We start from the raw sequence: 19,156 nt of genomic DNA on the forward strand, positions 1-19,156 counted from the left end.
GCACGAATTACTCATCCCAAGTTTATTGCAGTTTGCCTCTAAATGATTGGTTTATGGCGCAATTTTCCCCGGCATCAAGACAAAATTGAATAGAAATCTGAAGTATTTAATTACCTGTACTCAACGGGATGGCTCCCTAGTGTGCTCACATTTAGATATTTGGACCGAGTTGAGGTAGTCTGCCAATACAACAGCGTGGAATCACAATGACCAGGGCTATTTACTTAAGGTACTTTTTGTGGACATTGTGTTTTTTGTGCTACAAAAAGTACATAGACCCTTTAAGAACAATGTGAGACCTACATGTATAGTTGGAGCTAAGGATATGGCTACATGTACCTCACTTGAGAGTCTATACATGTACTTCTGCTGTTAGCCAACAGCCAATCCATAGCTTTTCTTCTTAAACAACATACATGTAATCAAGGACGATATTTGTTCCTTGGAAAAAAGTAGGAATATTTCATAAGAGTACAAAGACTGACCTAAATGTACATGTACCCATGGTGTAGGCTCCAGCAGACTTTTCACGCTAATTAATCACAATTTTCCAGATTTTTTCGAGGGCAAACAAAATCGGAAAACCGAATAAAGTAGGAAGAATACCACACCTACATGTAAAAAGGAGATCTCCCGGCTGCTGCTTCCCAGGTTGTATCATAAACGTGGGTGTGATCCTTGGCTTTACGGCAGTTACAAGTTAACAATGGCACCCAAACAAAGAAACTGACGAAATAGGGAGATCACCAACATAGGGCCAGATAACTCAGTTGGTGGAGGACTTGCACGTTAATCCCGAGTCCTAATATTGCGTACAAGTTCATAATTTTCCCGTACCTTGCTTCTTGACGTTAAAGGCAACTACATCTCTCATTGCCCCCTAGAGTACCACTTTTACATCATAATATGACCAATAAAATAATAATCCAAATCTAAATTTCCCCCAAAAATTCCCAAAGTGCTGGGCCATTCTGTCATCAAAAACATTCAACTTCCACCATGACCTCTGAAATTTCTTTCAGTAACAATTCAGCTAATCTTTTTAAGCACGGCTTGCTTTACTTAGAGAAAAATACAGCTTTTTCTGTTAACCATGCAGGCTTTAAAAAGTCTGAATCATGATAAAAATCGTTTAGCCTTCAGGAAAGACTCTGCTAGGGCCAAAACTTCAGTCCATTAACTATTTTTCCAGATAAAAGTCTGAATTTTCTAATCCCTGCTGACATGAATAAACCATATTTTGAGAGACTCACCTGCGCTACCCTCAGTTCCAAGTATCTGCTTGTATCCACCGTGGCTTAATACACGCAGTAACGTCTGGGCTGTGTAGGCAACTTGATCCTGCAGAAACAAAAGAAAAACAAACCTTGCTTGAAATTTTGATCTTGAATTTAGATTTAAAATCTCAACCTAATGATCCCAAAATACATTAAAACAGAATCTTCAGCGTGACCAAACCATAATTAAATTTCAAATTGCCCTACAGTTTGTGATATTTTTATAAAAATAAACATCAGGGTCCCAATGTCATGGCTCTGCTTAACTTAAGCAAACAATCGGCGCTGGTTAGCAGGTAATTTTTGCTTGTGTCACGCTTACCTCACATTACTGGGCATTCCCTGCTTACACAGCTTGCACAGTAAGCTAAGAAAGGTGATTGTAAGTGCAGAATTCGCTAGTAATCTAAGCCATGCAAAAATTTGGCCCAGACCTTTTCAACAAACATTTTCAACAGACATTTTCATGAAATTCAAGTCCTGTGACTGATACAAAACAACACTCATTACACAGTGCACAGCGCCCAACATGGCACAGACCACACTCATGTTAAAGGCAACAAAAATTGCCTCCGCGACCCCTGGGCCCAATTTCGTAGAGCTGCTAAGCAAACAAAATTGCTAAGCATGAAATTTCTTCCTTGATGAAAATAGGATTACCAATCAAATTTCCATTTGTTGCATATTGCTTGTTCCTAGTATTTAGCTGTTGTTTGCCTATCCTGAAAATCACATGGAAATTTGGTTGGTAATCCTGTTTTTATCAAGGAAGAAATTTCATGCTAAGCAAATTTGTGTGCTTAGCGGCTCTATGAAATTGGGCCGCGGTCATTGCTTTTGCTTTGCCCTTAAAGTGCTATCGTCATAGTGTGCCCTTTACCACATTGTTGTACCAAGGACAAAATGCCTTTGTGCCCTTTCAAAAGTGAAGTGTACAGGTCTGCACAGTGCACAACCTAACATGGCATACGTCACTGTATGACCCATTGTGGCACATAAACTTCCTCATGTTACACAGTGCATGACCCACATGCCCAACATGACACTATGTGTCTGACTGTATGCTTGAAAGTCAAATAAACCTTGCTTGATAGATCATGGAGACACGGTGGTGCTGCCAAGATTCTTGTAAATATTTTGAAGAGATTCGTCTCTCATCGACTGCTAAATGAGCACATTCCAAGTGATATATGGCGAACTAACGTCATCATTCAAAGTAAGGAATTAGAAACAAACTGGACTTGTGTGTGGCATCTCAACTGTCTCGAGTGGCAGGGAATTTTAACAATCGTCAACTTCAACTAGTTTGACCTTTTTTTATCAATAAAAGTATTTCAAGTATAGAAAAAGGGTTAACTGATAGAAGATAGAGGAGTATAAACACCAAATAACTCCAGTGATTTATTGACTTATCTAACCAATTAAAAAGCATGTTTGTCAGAGATTTTGTGATACTGTTAAAAACCATATAAATTAAATATCTGTATGCAAAATGTTCAGTTGGATTGTCAAATTACAAACGTGGAAGATGCTTAAAGACACTGAAGTGGAAAATGCTTAAAGACACTGGACACTATTGGTAATTGTCTAAGACCAGTCTTCTCACTTGGTGTATCTCAACATTTGCATTAAAATAACAAACCTGTGAAAATTTGAGCTCAATTGGTCGTCAAAGCTGCGAGATAATAATGAAAGAAAAAACACCCTTGTCACACAAAGTTGTGTGCTTTCAGATGCTTGATTTTGAGACCTCCAAATCTAATTCTGAGGTCTCAAAGTCAAATTCGTGGAAATTACTTCTTACTCGAAAACTAAGTTACTTCAGAGGGAGCCACTCAACAGCTCTCCATTACTCGTGACCAAGTAAGTTTTTATGCCAACAACTATTTTGAGAAATTACCAATAGTGTCCAGTGCCTTTAAAAAAAGTCAAACAAACAAGGTCATGGTGGTATTAAGTAAAAATTGATTTCTTCATGACAACCAACTATACTAGTTTACTAATTTGATTTGAATTTCTGAGCAATATCATTAATCACAGGATTCATAAATTATTTAAATCGTAAATCAATTAAATCGCTCAAAATTTCAAATCAAATATTATTATTGTTATTAAATAAATTTACCCAGTCAGTTTCCCTTGTGGTTTATATTGATATCTGAAACAAAAAGTCGCATCCCCTTAAGGTGATCCCCTAGCTGCCGCTTCCCAGGTTGTATCGTAATTTGGGTGTGATCCCTGGCTACACGGCAGTTAACGGTTGTATGACTTCTGACTGGCACCCCCGAACAAAGATATTGACAAAATAGGGACACCGCCAATATAGGGCTAGATAGCTCAGTTGGTAGAGCGCCGGCACGTTAATCCGGAGGTCGTTGGTTCGAATCCCACTCTAGTCAAATCTTTGTTCAACCCCAAAATTTAAATAAATTCTTGCAGGAGAAATAATTTCAAAAAGTATTAATGACAAGACCTTTTGAAATTCCAGACAAATTTTTTACTCTTGTGTATTTCTTTAAATGGTCAGGCCATAACTAAAAAAGAACATTAATAACTAATGTTCCAAATGGAAAGTAAAATCTTGCAAATGGTTTGCCGTCCATTACAGCGCACAACCAAAAAGACACATTTATATCAATTATAGATAACAATCTGATCAAGACAATGTAATATTAACTTGATTTGAACCATTTGAGTGTTTAATTTGATTTATGAAGCGGCAACTACAAAAACAGGAAGTCTTGTTTAAATCTCTCTAGGAATCGGCAGCTACCAGCCGACTTCCCCCCCCCCCCTGAATGTTGCATTAACCGAACACCACTCAACCTGTCAAGAAGGCCGCAAGAACATGACAAATTGAACACATTCAATCTGGGATGAAGATCTAATGTAACAGGGGGTGAAAGCCAGGGACAAACAAATTTGTTTGATCAAGTCTCTTGGCAATAAACCCTCTGGATCAAGGATCGGAGTTGGACTGTAACTTACTAGTACCAGCTAATGGGAACAGCTACTGAAGGGCAGAATATCAGAGGGCAATGCGTCATTTATCACCTGACAAGGACGAAGGGGGGTAGGGGAGACCTGAATGAGGTGAGGTGATGGTGAAAGGATTGCAGCTCCATCAGCAAAAGGTGGTGTTGAAAGCTTAGCTAGTATTTACACGTCAAATTGGATTGCTTTGCAGTCACGTATTTATTTACAAAGGGAAAAACTCCTCATTGCAAATCACTGATTTTTTTTGGGCAGAGTAGAGCACTCAACCGAAATATATTTATTAATTTCAACTTTATAAGGTAAGTGGGGGTGGGGTGGGATCAGATTACACAATAATTTCATCTGTGTGAATGGACAAAACTTAATTGAAATGTGACACTCCAGCATTTTGATTATACATTGACACCTTCCTATATGCAATGCCCTCAAAACCCATATTGGAAAGTTTTCTTTTAAATCAAAGCGTACATCCAGCCGCTATATTTTGAATTTGGTGGCAGGAATTTCTTTCTTTTCTTTGTATGAACAGTCAGCCATTTAATTTTGTACTTTGGCTATCCAACGTGAATTGAAGGCCTAAGAATGCAATTAAAAATAATAATATAAAAAGCCGTTTGCAAGATTTGAATCATGCCTGGAACAATGACTTGCTTAGTCACAAGTTAACGCTGAAATTGGAGTTCCTTAGACTATAGAAATAGTTGCTGCAATATGTCAAACGCCTCGAAAAAAGCTTTTGCGAGGTCACGTATTGCGCCTGTGAACACACATACACTATTTTGAATTAATATGTATGGCACAATGGTACCAGGGGTGCTCAACTGGAAGTTGCTATACAAGTGCTTGCCCCGAACTCTTTGACATAGCAACTGGCTCTATATGGTCGGAAGAACTCAAATTTCAGCATTTTCTTGTGACTAAGCAAGTCATTGTCCCAAACATATAAAAATCTATAAAAAATTCTTTGGTGCACTCCCTCTGATACTTCTTTTTTTGCTTAGCAGAAATACGTTAGCAATATTTTCTGCTTAAAGACACTGGACACTATTGGTAATTGTGAAAGACTTGTCTTCACAATTGGTGTATCTCAACATATGCATAAAATAACATACCTGTGAAAATTTGAGCTCAATCGGTCATCAAAGTTGCGAGATATTACTGAAGGAAAAAACACCTTTGTCGCACCATGGTCACACAAAGTTATGGCTTTCAGATGCTTGATTTCGAGACCTCAAGTTCTAAATCTGAGGTCTCAAAATCAAATTCGTGGAAAAATACTTTTTCCTTGAAAACTACGCTACTTCAGAGGGAGCCGTTTCTCACAATGTTTTATACTATCAACCTCTCACCATTACTCGTTACCAAGTAAGGTTTTGTGCTAATAATTATTTTTAGTAATTACCAATAGTGTCCACTGCCTTTAAGCAGCTGTATAAAATTAGGCCCAGAGCTAAACTCTTTAAAAACAGAATCAAAGTAACAAACTCAGCAGTACTGACTTGCCGTATACATGTATTTAACTTATATTTAACTATATCCGCAATAATAAACGCAACCTTGATATGAAAAGTGAGAAAATTCCTGTCACAATCCCGTTTATTTTTACAGGATCACAAAGTTTGTCTTTTAACATGCCTGAAATTTCTCAAAAAGAAAACAAACAGGTTTTAAAATTCCCTCAATAAATCAAAATAACATTGAGGATCTAGACAGATCTCGCCATAAACTAATATCAAACTATTACATTTGATATTTGATATCAATAACTAACTACCAACATTTGTATGCCAAATGAGCTCCTGTCACTATTTGCTTATTTTTGTTCTACCATCATTAACCTTTTCTCCAAACATGCCTGAAATTTTTATACACGTTTTTTTGTCTGCTCCCCAAGAAACTAAGAAAGCATCTCAAGGCATTGGACAGGTCTTTGCTGATCTAAAGATGATAAATTTACTGACTGAAGAGTGGGACGAGAGCCGACACGTTTTTCTGGGCTGTCGGATCGGGGTATGATTCATGGACTATGAATAGCACTCGAGCAACGCGGCTCTTTTTAACACGATCTCCTTGTCATTTTTATTTCGTGGTAGAAGCTGGGGGTTCACAGGATAGCACTGACGACGCATTAATCAGCGGACCACTCACCACCATGGTGAGATCATCCAAAATGTCAAATTCCCTTCTTATTTCACTCAAAAGGCACATCAGATTGCTGACAGAGATCTCATCGCTCACTTGTGGCCCGGGAAGTCAATCTTGATAGAGGTCACGCCTCCAACTTCAAGACAAGTGACTTCCTGACGCTTATTATTTTGTATTTTATTCTGTATAATATGAATGTTTGTAATGCAATGTTTTTACTAAATTGTTGCTACTTTTTTAACTGTTGTGTGTTTTGTTAAAAACCTCATTGCTATTTTTACACATGTTTTTTTAATCCTGCATTTTAATGTTTTTCTTGACTGTACAGCGCTTTGAATGCATTTAAGTTAAGTTTAAGTTAAGTTAAGTTAACATTCAAGTTACTTTTTTAAAATTATATTTGAACAGTTTTGGGTTGAACAAGGAAACATTTTTTCAAGGAGACTTGCACATTTGTTGTCACGATGGACTTACAAAGGTAACCACAGAATTGGAACAGGAATAAGAAGGATTAAGTTAGTTTGTCCATACAGATAAATCAAGCAAATTGCAAAAGTGCAGCAGTTTGCCATATTTATTAAAAAAGGAATAATTAAAGAGGGGAAATAATGAAGTCAATGTTGTATTGCAAAAAAAAGGACTAGAAATAGATCCAAACTTAATCTCATTATCGAGATACTCTCATTATGGTGATTTCCTCTGGTTTTTATTTTTTATTACAGTAATATTAAACAATAAACCTACACTTTGCAATTATTTTCTTTTCTAGCGCAGGACAATTTAGTAAAAGGTTAAATGAGCCATGCATTTAATCATACAAGGAAAGTTAACTGGGGGGGGGTAGATAACCATTTATGCAGCAATTATTTCTAGCATGGAGTTTTGCTCCTAAAAGGACAAGGCCCTTTTCCTGGAAAACAATTTAAAGACAAATCCACCAAAGAATCGTAAAAAAAAATACAAATAAATGTCAAGGTAATTTAGGTGAATATCATGAAAATTCAGCCTATAAATGGTCTCTAAGAACTTAACTTACGTTTTAAATTATTTTGTTTGGATGTTCAGCCAACAGCCAAAAACCAAGTATCTGTTTAGGGTTTTATCCCAAAACCTTCTCTCACAATTTGCGCAAAAAGTTAAGGTCATACAGAATTGAAACTTGTTCTGTACTTTGGGGTATAGATTAAAATGCAACTTTTTGGGGATGATGACGTCATTGATTAAGTCCTTTAACGTTAATGTTTAATTTTGTAATAAAGTTCTTCAAAGGTGATTGGCAGGGGGTTCTCAGATGCTATTTCTTCAGTTTTGACAATTTTTTCAGATTGGTTTTGGTATGATCTCATTCTGGGAAGCAAAATTTTGTTGTGCTTTTATTTTTGTGTGTTAAAAGCAGCTCTATGATTGAAATTGGGCCGGGGCATTTCTTTACTAATTGTTAATTTGACCTTTAGATGAAGAATAATAGACAACAACTGGCCAATCAGAGCAAAGAGAAAGGACCAATGAGGGACCAGTATTGATGTATATAGTTTAAGCGTTGAATTGTCCCCGCAGCACATGGCAGAAGTTCCATAACCTCGATAAAGCATGCAAGCAAGTGAGCAAGTTCAAACAAACGACATATATTACTATACGTCTGGGGACATTAAAAGACTTTAATTAAATTGAAATTATTGAGAGCAGTCAAGCGCGAATTTGTTAAAAGTACGTGGTCATAGTTCGGAGCAACAGTCAAGTCAATCCCCCTGGGTACCGGCCATACTGGTATTACATGATGTCAGTGAACTGGGATTCACCCTTTCAGGCCATCTTTGGGAGGGCAGAGCCAATTTCATTTTGTAAAGGGCACTTCTATTGAAAAATCATAAAGCCTATCTGAAATAATATTGAAAGGGCACCAAGACCAAGACCAAGGGCAACAGAGGGCCTTTGTGACCTCCATGGCCTTCGTTGCCTCCAGGGCCTCCGCGTTTTTCCAGGCCTGCTTTTTAAATGATAGATTAATTATGCCAATCTGCAATGCATACCTTTTAGTGTGTACCAGTATGCATTGCAGGTTGGCATAGTTAAAGTGACACGTTGCCTTGGAACGGACGAGTTGGTCTTTAAAAATCGTTTGTTATAAAATGCATATGGTTAGAACGAAGTTGTAAAAGTAGAATACAATGATCTACACAAATATGCCTACAAATTGTTTCCTTTTACTTTGTCGGCCATTTTTTGGGAGTCAAATAAATGGCTGACCGTGTTAGTCGACGATGTAAAATTCAAACCACGCAATTTTGAGGCGAATTTGTGTGGATCATTGTATTCTTCTTTTATATCGTATTTCTACCCATATGCATTTTATAACAAACGGTTACAAACGCTTTTTATAGACCAATTCGTCCGATCCAAAGCAACGTGTCCCTTTAATCTATCCTGTACGCATTCAAACCAAGAACTTTAACCAAAGAGATCTGGGAAAAGGACACCCTGGGGCAGGGCCTTGAAATTACTCACAGCACCCACAGCAATTGCCGTGGTGCCCTGTGCTTTTGCTGTGGTGCCCTGTGCAAGGTTTCTGTACAAATTTACATTTTCCTCGCGCCTCTTACCAGAGGGAAAATGCTGTGTTTTTGGGCTTGTGACGTCAAATGCAAAGAGTCTATACACTGTTGAAGGGAACCAGGCAATATGAGGGCCATACCATGGAGATCTTTAAATGCCATCATTGCCAACAATGCAGTCATCTTCCAAGAGGGAGATATTTCACACCGTAGAACAAATCATTATCTCATTTTAGAAAACATGAGAATCAGCCTGCTCGGGACCTGACAAGCCAACCCATGGGAGACTGGTACCTAATCACTAACTATCATAGAACGAGTCTGGCATCAATCCACAACTGGGCCCAAATCCATAGAGCATGTAAGCACACAAAAAAGCGTGTAAGCATATAAAATAATTGCTTAGCAGAAACAAATTAGGCCCAAATTACATTGTTTGCATAGTTGTGGCTGGTGCCGGACTCAATTTTTGCATAGCAGAGAAGTTTGTCAAGCAGTATTTTCTGCGCAACAGCTTTATGAAATTGGGTCCTGATGCAGAGAGCCAAGGGTGCATGAGTGCATCTCCCCCCCCCCCTCCCTCCCCTAAACACACCTCAGTAGAGGAATTCATCCTTCTCTTCTCCGCATTAATACCTCACACCTGTCCACACAGGGAGTTTAATCAAAAATTAATTAATCAACTAACACACAAATTCCACCGGGTAAGTCCAGGCGTTGGGGGAAACATCCTGTAGGTCGTACACACTGGGATAACTTGTTGGGGAATACTTGAGGGGGGGTCACTGCCTGCATGAGCAAACACCTCACCATAGCGGATTGGTAGCGGGACCCTTCTCTCTTTGCTCCAGTCCCTGGCCGTCTGCTATTCTCTCAGGGGTAAGATTACAATTGATTCAACACGAGGCGGCTGGGGATTGTGTATTCTACTCTCCTAGGAGGCAGTTTGAATCAGAAGGGAAGTGAGCCAAGGTATGTCAATATTGTGTTGATGATGCAGACCCAGGGTTACGGTGGAAGGGATGAACATACACTACAACATCAACACCCCAAGGATTCAAGAGTCAATAATCCCGCCATAAAATTGGGCCCAATTTCAAAAAGCTTTTTAAGCACAAAAAGTTGCTAAGCATTATGTCAATTGATGATGCAGACCCAGGGTATGGTGGAGGGGATGATTGCGAAGAATGTACAGCCTTGCAATATCAACAAGGTATGGGTTGGATTCACACACCTCGAGGATTCAGAGTCAATAATCCGGCCGTAAAATCTGAAGATTTATAAACCATTTTGTTGAAGCATTGTTTAACAGTTGAGCCCATTTCCATGGAAACTGCTTAAAAGCACAAAAAGTAGCTAATCAATGTAATTTGATGATGCAGGCTCAGGGTATGGTGGAAGGGATGTACATACACTACAACATCAACAAGGATTCACACACCCCGAGGATTCGGAGTTAATAATCATGCCATAAAATTGGGCCCAATTTCAAAAAGCTGTTTAGGCACAAAACGTAGCTAAGCATATAATGTGTCAGTCAATTGATGCAGGCACAGGGTATTGGGGAGAGGATGATCGACAAGAATGTACCGTACAATACAATATCAACAATTCCATCGAACTGCTAAGGCATTTGGACACCTTTGGTAGCGTTCAAAGACCCGGGGTGGATTTCACAAAGGTAGTCCTAACTTAGGACTAGTCCTTGGCAATGCTAAGAGATAGGACCAGTCCTAAGTTAGGATGAGTTACTGGTCCTAACTTAGGACCAGTCCTATCTCTTAGCATTGCCTAGGACTAGTCCTAAGTTAGGACTCCCTTTGTGAAATCCACCCCAGTATTATCATTTGGTGTATCCTAACATGTGCATTAAAAGACAATTTTGACTCAATTGGTTGCAAGAAAATAATGAAAACAAAAAACACCCTTGTTGCACAAATTTGTGTGCTTTCAGATGCCTAAAAAAGGCTTCACGCCTTAGGTATTTTATCAGATTCAAATATTTTAGTGAGAAATTACGAGCTCTCTCTTAAAAACTACATTACTTCAGAGGGAGCCGTTTCTCACAATGTTTTATACTATATCAACAGCTATCTGTTGCTCGTAACCAAGTAAGTTTTTATGCTTATAATTATTTTATCAGATTCAAATATTTTAGTGAGAAATTACGAGCTCTCTCTTAAAAACTACATTACTTCAGAGGGAGCCGTTTCTCACAATGTTTTATACTATATCAACAGCTATCTGTTGCTCGTAACCAAGTAAGTTTTTATGCTTATAATTATTTTGAGAACTACCAATGATGTCCAGTGGCTTTAAAGCACAAAAAGTAGCTAACCTAAGCATAACAAAATTTTGATTACCAGAATAATGTTACCAGTTAAACTGACATGTCACATGTACAATTTGTGACTGGTATCCTGCTCATTTCTGCTAAGCAAACAATTGTTAAGCAATATGTTTTGCTTAAGCAGGTCTACTACATTGGGCTTAGATGAGAATTCGCTCTAACTTATGAGAGAACATCTATCTTATCTCCAGCGTCAGTCAATATTCACCTTTAATGTTGGTAATTTTGCCGTAGGTTTCCCCCCTAATGTACAGTTGTTTGCCCATTAGTGTGGAGAAAGAAAAACACAACTCGTAAGAGTTGACGTACTCACAGACATCTACAATCCCCAAGGTATACAAACACCTTCAATAATTAATCAAACGGACTTCTAATAACACGCAGACCATTATACATCACACAGGTGTCCCAGGCTCTAATTACTCCTGTCTGACCGCCCCCCCCCCCCCCCATAACATCACCCAGTGTTCCGTAGGGGATTCAAAGCTTTAATTACTGTCATTTTACAACATCAGAATAACGATCAGACACAACCATCAACCACAGCGATCAATCCAGGCCCCAGGAAACACCTACATGTACTCTGTTACACTCTAGTTTCAAGGACTTGGAATCAGGAAAACCATCCAGGCAAAAAACGGAAGATCTCATTACATGCTGTTACTGTTTTAAAGGCTCACTTGGTTTTTTAAAAATTACAAAGTAAGGTAGAAAATATGTTTAGGGTTCTCCCAAGGCACGTATGCTACAATGTAGTATATTGAGCCGAAACGAGCGTGTCGCTAGGCGCACAATTGGGCCAATATTCACAAATATATAAAAAACGTAAAGTTTGAGAGGTTGAAACAAATATGTATATTTCATAACTTCACAGAAAAACATCAAGAGAAAACCATAGAATTCGTAATCTGCATTTATAACTCTGCCGGTAACCTACTTTTGCTCAGCAAATTTTTTTCTTCAGAGCTCAGCAAATTTGTTTGTGAAATTTTACTAAGATGAGAGTGCTCTGTAACCTCTGGGAAAAAAAAACACTTCAGAAGAACCAGCGCCCAATTTCATAGAGCTGCTTAAGCACTAAAAGTTGCTAAGCACAACAAAATGTTGCTTACCGGAATAAGGTTACCAGCCAAAATACTGTGTCACATGTACAAACTGTGACTGGTATCCTGCTTGCTGTTGCTAAGCAGCAAATGTTTAAGCAAGATTTTCTGCTTAAGCAGCTCTATGCAATGAGAGACTTTGGAATACTTGGTACGTGTGCTGTAGGCATTGAATGAGGTGCATGCTGGTCTAGCTAGTGCTCAAGTTTGATCCCTAGCTAGACCAGCATGTACCTCATTCAATGGTTAGCACATGAGCAATGGGTATTTTCAACAAGGTTATTACATAGTTTTGAGCATGCGCACGTTACTGAACGATGGATTTATCTGGAAAGTTTGCTGCCACCTACAATAGCGTCCCAAAAGCCCTCCATTGGGCCAGGGGAAATGACGCATAATGAAATATTTGAACTGTTAATTGTTCTATTTATTTGTTGCTTACCTGCTGCTCCAGAGACAGAGAGCAATGTGCCCTCATACCATTAGCCTCGCAGGGATCGATAATGCCCATAGACCGGGGCAGGAAGAACCCAGAGGCCAGAAGGGACAGACAACGACGGAAGGCTAGGTTAATGGCCAGAGGCTTCCTGGTGGGGTTGTTCATGATGGCATAGTGAGACTGAAAAACAACAACGGGAGAAGAAAAAAGGTTTCAGTTTCATTATTCTGCGTATATACAGTTACAAATCTAACTGGGGTGGATTTCATAAAAGTAGTCCTAACTTAGGACTAGTCCTAGGCAATGCTAAAAGATAGGACCAGTCCTAAGTTAGGATGAGTTACTGGTCCTAACTTAGGACCAGTCCTATCTCTCAGCATTGCCTACGACTAGTCCTAAGTTAGGACTACTTTTGTGAAATCCACCCAAGGTCCAGTATCTACTATGACCCGAGACCAACTTGAACCAAATTAATATCATGGCTCTTTTGTTGAAGGTGAATGAGCGTTTAATGGTCATTTATCAACACTCAATAAAATACAAAACAAACAAAAACATTTTGATCTGTGCAAAGCCTGGTTCATACTTCCTGCGAATGCGAAGCGAATTTTGACGTCACGCTACTGTCTTTGCAGCGAATGTTTCGCAACTGTTGCAAATAATTCGTTGTGAATTTCTGACTTCAAAATTTGTATCGCATTCGCAGGAAGTATGGATCGGGCTTAAAACAGTTTCAAGAAAAGCTCCTAAGCCACTAACAGTATAAAACAACACTGTGACTCTACAATAGGGATTTGATTAAAACAAGACAATGGAAAATGCATAGCAAATAAGACAACCAACTTTCACAGTAAACGATTTCCCTTGTACAGCAGAGCAAAATGCTACGCAAAATGTGTCATTTGCTACTCCAAAAAATCACCCTTTGCTACTCTGTATTACCGTTCAGTGTGTACAAAAATGTGTTCAGTCCAAATATTTTGCTATGCAAAAGTGCTGGATAATAACAATAATAATACCAAAACTTGTATAGCGCCCTAATCATGTGTAAACATGCTCTAGGGCACTGAACATGGAAAAATAGACAAACTAAAACATAAGAAAATCTGGATGAAATCGGTCCCTGCTTCATCTAGTTCTATGCATTAACAGTGTTTTTTCCTTTCCATTTTCTTGCAATTTTCACAGGTTTGTCATTTTATGCACATGTGTTAGGATACACCAAGTGAAAAACTGGTCTTTCACAATATTGCCTCATGAAAACATCAACAATATTAAACCTCGCAAGAACTTTTCTGCCCAATATGTTTCAATTTTGAAAACAATAATCAGTTAAATGTCTCCCTGCTTACCACCAATTGAGAAAACAGTATCAAATTATCCTGATGGGTGGCAAACTATTCAAAACATACCATCAAACCAACATGGCATGAATTATTTTTTGTATTTTAAAAGCAATCATTGAGCGACATTCAATCTAGTTTTATGATATATGCCCAGACGAAATCAAAAGTAAAAGATGAAGTTCTTATCCCGACTCGTCTCATCTGCTCTCATTTCCTCCAAGTACATTTTGAATGGCTCAAAGTCGTCAAACTCAAACGGAAAATTTGTAGGGCACTTATCGAGAAGAAATTACGGCCATTTATCTTTCCTTGACTATTCCCAACTGGTGTATTAAATAAAGAATATAAAGGTTCTTATGGGATTTTATTCATCGGACGGACACAAGAGAATCTCAATTGGACACACAACATCTGTCAAGGTTTTTCTTGTTCTGCGTCAAGTCTTAAAATGGGTCATAAAAATTCAATCATGAAATTGAAAATTGCAAACATTTTCTGCATCTTTCAAAGCGCGTAACTGCAGCTTGTTCTGAACAGCTTAAACTTGATATCTCAGAGGACCGGGTTGGGCTTTTTGTAATGACTGCTTTTATCCTTTTACACCATTATGTTTTATCCTTAATATACCATTATGTATATTGAGTATGCAAAACAATAGGTTATGGCCTGACATTGCGACTCTAACGGAGTCTTTCTTGAAGGCTAAAAATAATTGAGCACATTAACAAAATCACGGTTCCAAATTTACACTTGACCGCTTGCCGAGGCCAATGAGTGCCAGTGAACTCATGACCTGACAAGTCCAGTGGTCTTGTGTTTTTTTAATAATGATACCTTACTGTGCACCTTTAAATTGAATTAAAAAATTCAAGTGTTGACTGAGAGTTTAGTCTGATAAGTACCTTTCAATTCTGATAAGTATCTTTCAATTCTGTTAATTATTGAAGTATTACTCATAAGATGAATGAGAAAAATTTGTCTCTTTGTGCATGTTTTAAGGAACACGTTGCCTTGGATCGGTCGAGTTGGTCTTTAAAAAGCGTATGTAACCGTTTGTTATAAAATGCATATGGGTAGACAGATGTTTTTAAAGTAAAATACAATGATCCACACAAACATGCCTATGAATTGCACCGTTTCTCCTTTAACCTCGTCGACTAACATGGTCGGCCTGTTATGGGAGTCAAATTATGGGAGTTTGAAAAGTAAAAGGAAAACCACGCAATTTCAAGGCAAATTTGTGTGGATTATTGTATTCTACTTTTCAAACATCTTTCCAACCATATGTATTTTATAAAAAAACGGTTACAAACGCTTTTTAAAGACCAACTCGTCCGATCCAAGGCAACGTGTTCCTTTAAATAAAAACATTTTCTATCTTAATCTGATAAGGTAGGTTTTTTTCTCATTTTGACTCTGGTCTTGTAAGAAAGTTTATGGTACAGTTAATATTTTGGATTACAAGCACTTTACTGATTCGTAAATTTTCCCGAAAGAGTTGAGCTATAAAACCACTGCCTGAGAGTTATTTATAAGGATTAACAAATTGATGAAATATTGACAACAACAAAAACACATCGAGTAAATAATTATTTAGGTAATATGTAATGCCTTAAATTTCCATCTTGAAGGAGCACAGTAATTTTCCTCCAATAAGGGGCACTTTCATGGGGAAAATGTAAGTTGTTTTGGAACCTTGCATAGGGCACCACATTTATACATACATACATACTTATTAAAGGCATTTGTAAAGTGCCACTACGTCAAGAACGCAGCACATTCTGTTAGGTATAGATAATGTTTGATACACTTCTTGAATGTGCGTAGAGAGTTAGATTCCCTGATTGAGAAGGTGAGTGCATTCCAGGTGTGGGGAGCAAAATGAGAGAAGGTGCGACTTGTAGCACCTTGTAGCACCGCAGCAAAAGCACAGGGCACCACGGCTAATGCTGTGGGTGCTGTAGGTTATTTTGAGGCCTGATCTATGTAGATCTATTTAAAAACCGATATGCCCCCTAAGCGGCCGCCCACATCAGCAGCCTGCACCACAGCTGCCCTGGCGAGAAGTCCCTAAAATAACTTAACAATTCAGCCACACAAAACCTATTTACTATCAATCGTGGTATTATAATTGTACATCAATCTGAGACAAACATGTTATTAAAGGGAAGGTATGTGTTTGGTAAAAATTACTTGGTTAGACGAACAGCATCTTTCGATGGTATAAAGCATTTTGCGAACCATTTAATTTTGAAGTAATGTGATTGCAGTTATGGAAAAGACATTAGTATTTTTACACCAAAATTTGAATCTGTTTGTCAGATTTTGTATTCAAGTTAAAGATTGTTCTACCTGTGTGGATATAAATGCGCCAGATTTTTGTTAATATCTCATAACAAAACAAAAACTTTTGAGATGAAATTTTCATAGTTTAGTTTTATTTATATTAAACAGTTCCAAAAACCAATATTTTCGTTTGGCATAACTTTTCTATTGATATTTATAAAATAAAGATATGATATCTGGAGCATGGGCTGTTGGACTTTTTCCCCCGCCTGTTTCGTTCAGTTTGGAAAGACATCTACTGGTGCACAGACAGTGAACAAGACGATGTTGACTTGTACTTATTCAAACAGAGGCAGGCAAACTGGATTTGTGTACATTTTCTCCAGAAAAAAAAGTACACCAGAAAGCACTGACTTAGAGTTACCTCTGTTGAGGTGACTGAAGAAGGTTTTTTGATTGGTGTTCAGGTGATGAAGGTATGACAAAGTATGACTTCATGCTGCGAGGTCATTTATTAAAATTAAACATTAATGAAGTCGGGCTAACTCTGTCTTTAATATATGTTATAGATTTCCGTGCACCTGGTGCAGCTTTTTCCCTTTTAAGTGGTCAGATGGTATGCTGGCCAAATGCCAGTTAAAATACATGAAGACAAGTTAAAGGCAGTGGACACTATTGGTAATTACTCAAAATAATGTAAAGCATAAAACCTTAAATAGTAACAAGTTATGGGGAGCTGTTGATAGTCTAAAACATTGTGAGAAACAGCTCCCTCTGAAGTAACGTAGTTTTCGAGAAAGAAGTAATTTTCCACGAATTTGATTTCGAGACCTCAGGTTTAGAATTTGACGTCTCGAAATCAAGCATCTGAAAGCACACAACTTTGTGTGACAAGGGTGTTTTTTTCTTCATTTTTATCTCGCAACTTCGACGACCGACTAAGCTCAAATTTTCAGTCTTGTTATTTTATGCGTATGTTGAGATACACCAAATGGGAACACTGGTCTTTGACATTTACCAATAGTGTCCAGTGTCTTTAAAATTAGTTTTAAGTGGTCCGGCTTGCTATGGTGTAGTTCAGTTTTGAAAATCTGCCCTATTCATTTGAAATGTGGACCAGTGAAAAGGGTGATGGATTTGTGAAATGACAAGCTAACTGGTCCTCCTGGTCAGTCACTGAAAAAGTGAAGGGCAAACCCTGTGCTGTAACGACAGTTTAGTCAATCAGTCTCATCTATAACATCAAGACACATAAATTCTCAACAACAGCAAAAATGATTAAAATATTAATGAAAGTTTTCCCTTGCTGGGCACCGGTTTCTATACAATAATTGCGAACAAAGCCATATTTGTTCAAATTATTTCATCGAGGAAGAGCATGCCTCAAGTGAATTGTCCTCTGAGGACCACACGACAAAAGCTGCAATCTCTGCCAAAATTAATCCGCCGCTAGAAAAACCCGACTAGCAGTTTGAATAGAAAGCAATTAGTTGATAATTTGTTGATGAAAGGCTAGCCATAAATCGATAAGCTGGTATGACTCACAATGGCTGATTTTGTTCAGCTTTAATTAGTATCGGCATGATGAATATTGAAGATCAGCCGTAAAACTCTGATTTTACCTGATTTTTATATATTTGGTTTGCGGTAACACCATGTGTGTATCTACTTGCCAGGTAGAGTTTGTTCTTAAAGAACACTGTCTTGCTTAATTCTACTACCGCGGAGTAGATTGTTCGGGTGTTCGGGAGACTTGTCAGTTCTGAAAAGAACTGTCCTGCTTATTAACTATTACCTGGGCGGATGGTAAAGAAATAGGCTGGGACTACTACTTTAGCTTATAGGATCGTAATTAACTGTACTACCGCGGAGTCAGTTCTTGGGTTGGTCTCAATTTTTGTTCCAAGAAACTTCTAAGAAAAACTATTCTCATTACATAATGCCCAAAACATTTTCTTTGGAATTTTGAGTAGGACAATACCTAGATTTGAAAACGTCATTGGTGCTATCAAAGTGCTTGTTTTGCTTGCAGTGCAGTTGAATGCCTCCAAGGTGCCAGTAAAACTTGCCTCATGTGACATGACCATAAGGCACCACCATAATACAGTCAACTCTCGTAATAAAGAGTACTGAAATAAAGAAGTTTGGCTCTCAAGAGTCTCAAATCTCAATTCTGCTTCTTCTACCTGACTCCGCCGTATAAATAGCGGACTGGAGTAAAATCGAACACATTCAAGAAATATTTTAAACACCCACATAATGGAACCTTTCAGCACAGACGTAGGACGAAGTACAATGTATGTTCAAGTACAGTGGCAATAAACTCAGACGCTTTCGGCCGCGTCTCTTCACAGCTGTTTCAACAAAATGTGAAGAATTTTAGGACATTAAATTGTGCCCCCGAGTAACACCATCGTCACCGGTGTGGAAGGTGTTTGCATGTTGCTTTACACACATCAGCCCGGGGCTAGAATTGCTCTTCTGTTCTTGATGGCAGCAATTGAACTCTTTCGGGGCAATCAAAGAGGTCAACATCCAGTTTCTGAATTCTTAAAGAATCCACGGTATATATCGGTTGGGAAGCATTGACATTCAAGTGGCTTGGGATTTAGATTTTGGATACAAATTTAAAGTGAAGTTAGGGCGCACTTTCCAGTAAAC

The 19,156-nt window shown here is 38.2% G+C and overlaps 1 protein-coding gene across 2 annotated transcripts in view; it reads right to left on the reverse strand.

The window, feature by feature from the left end:
- Nucleotides 1-19,156, reverse strand: part of LOC139937621 (interleukin enhancer-binding factor 2 homolog) — a 92,590-nt gene that overhangs the window by 46,371 nt on the left and 27,063 nt on the right. For both annotated transcript variants that reach the window (XM_071932857.1, XM_071932856.1), the window contains exons 10-11: nucleotides 12,867-13,043; nucleotides 1,254-1,341 (exon numbers count right to left, since the gene is read on the reverse strand). In XM_071932857.1, the coding sequence (XP_071788958.1) occupies nucleotides 1,254-1,341; nucleotides 12,867-13,043 (265 nt within the window). The remainder of the gene's footprint in view (nucleotides 1-1,253; nucleotides 1,342-12,866; nucleotides 13,044-19,156) is intronic.

The sequence above is a fragment of the Asterias amurensis genome, chromosome 5 (assembly GCF_032118995.1).
Source record: "Asterias amurensis chromosome 5, ASM3211899v1".
NCBI lineage: Eukaryota > Metazoa > Echinodermata > Asteroidea > Forcipulatida > Asteriidae > Asterias > Asterias amurensis.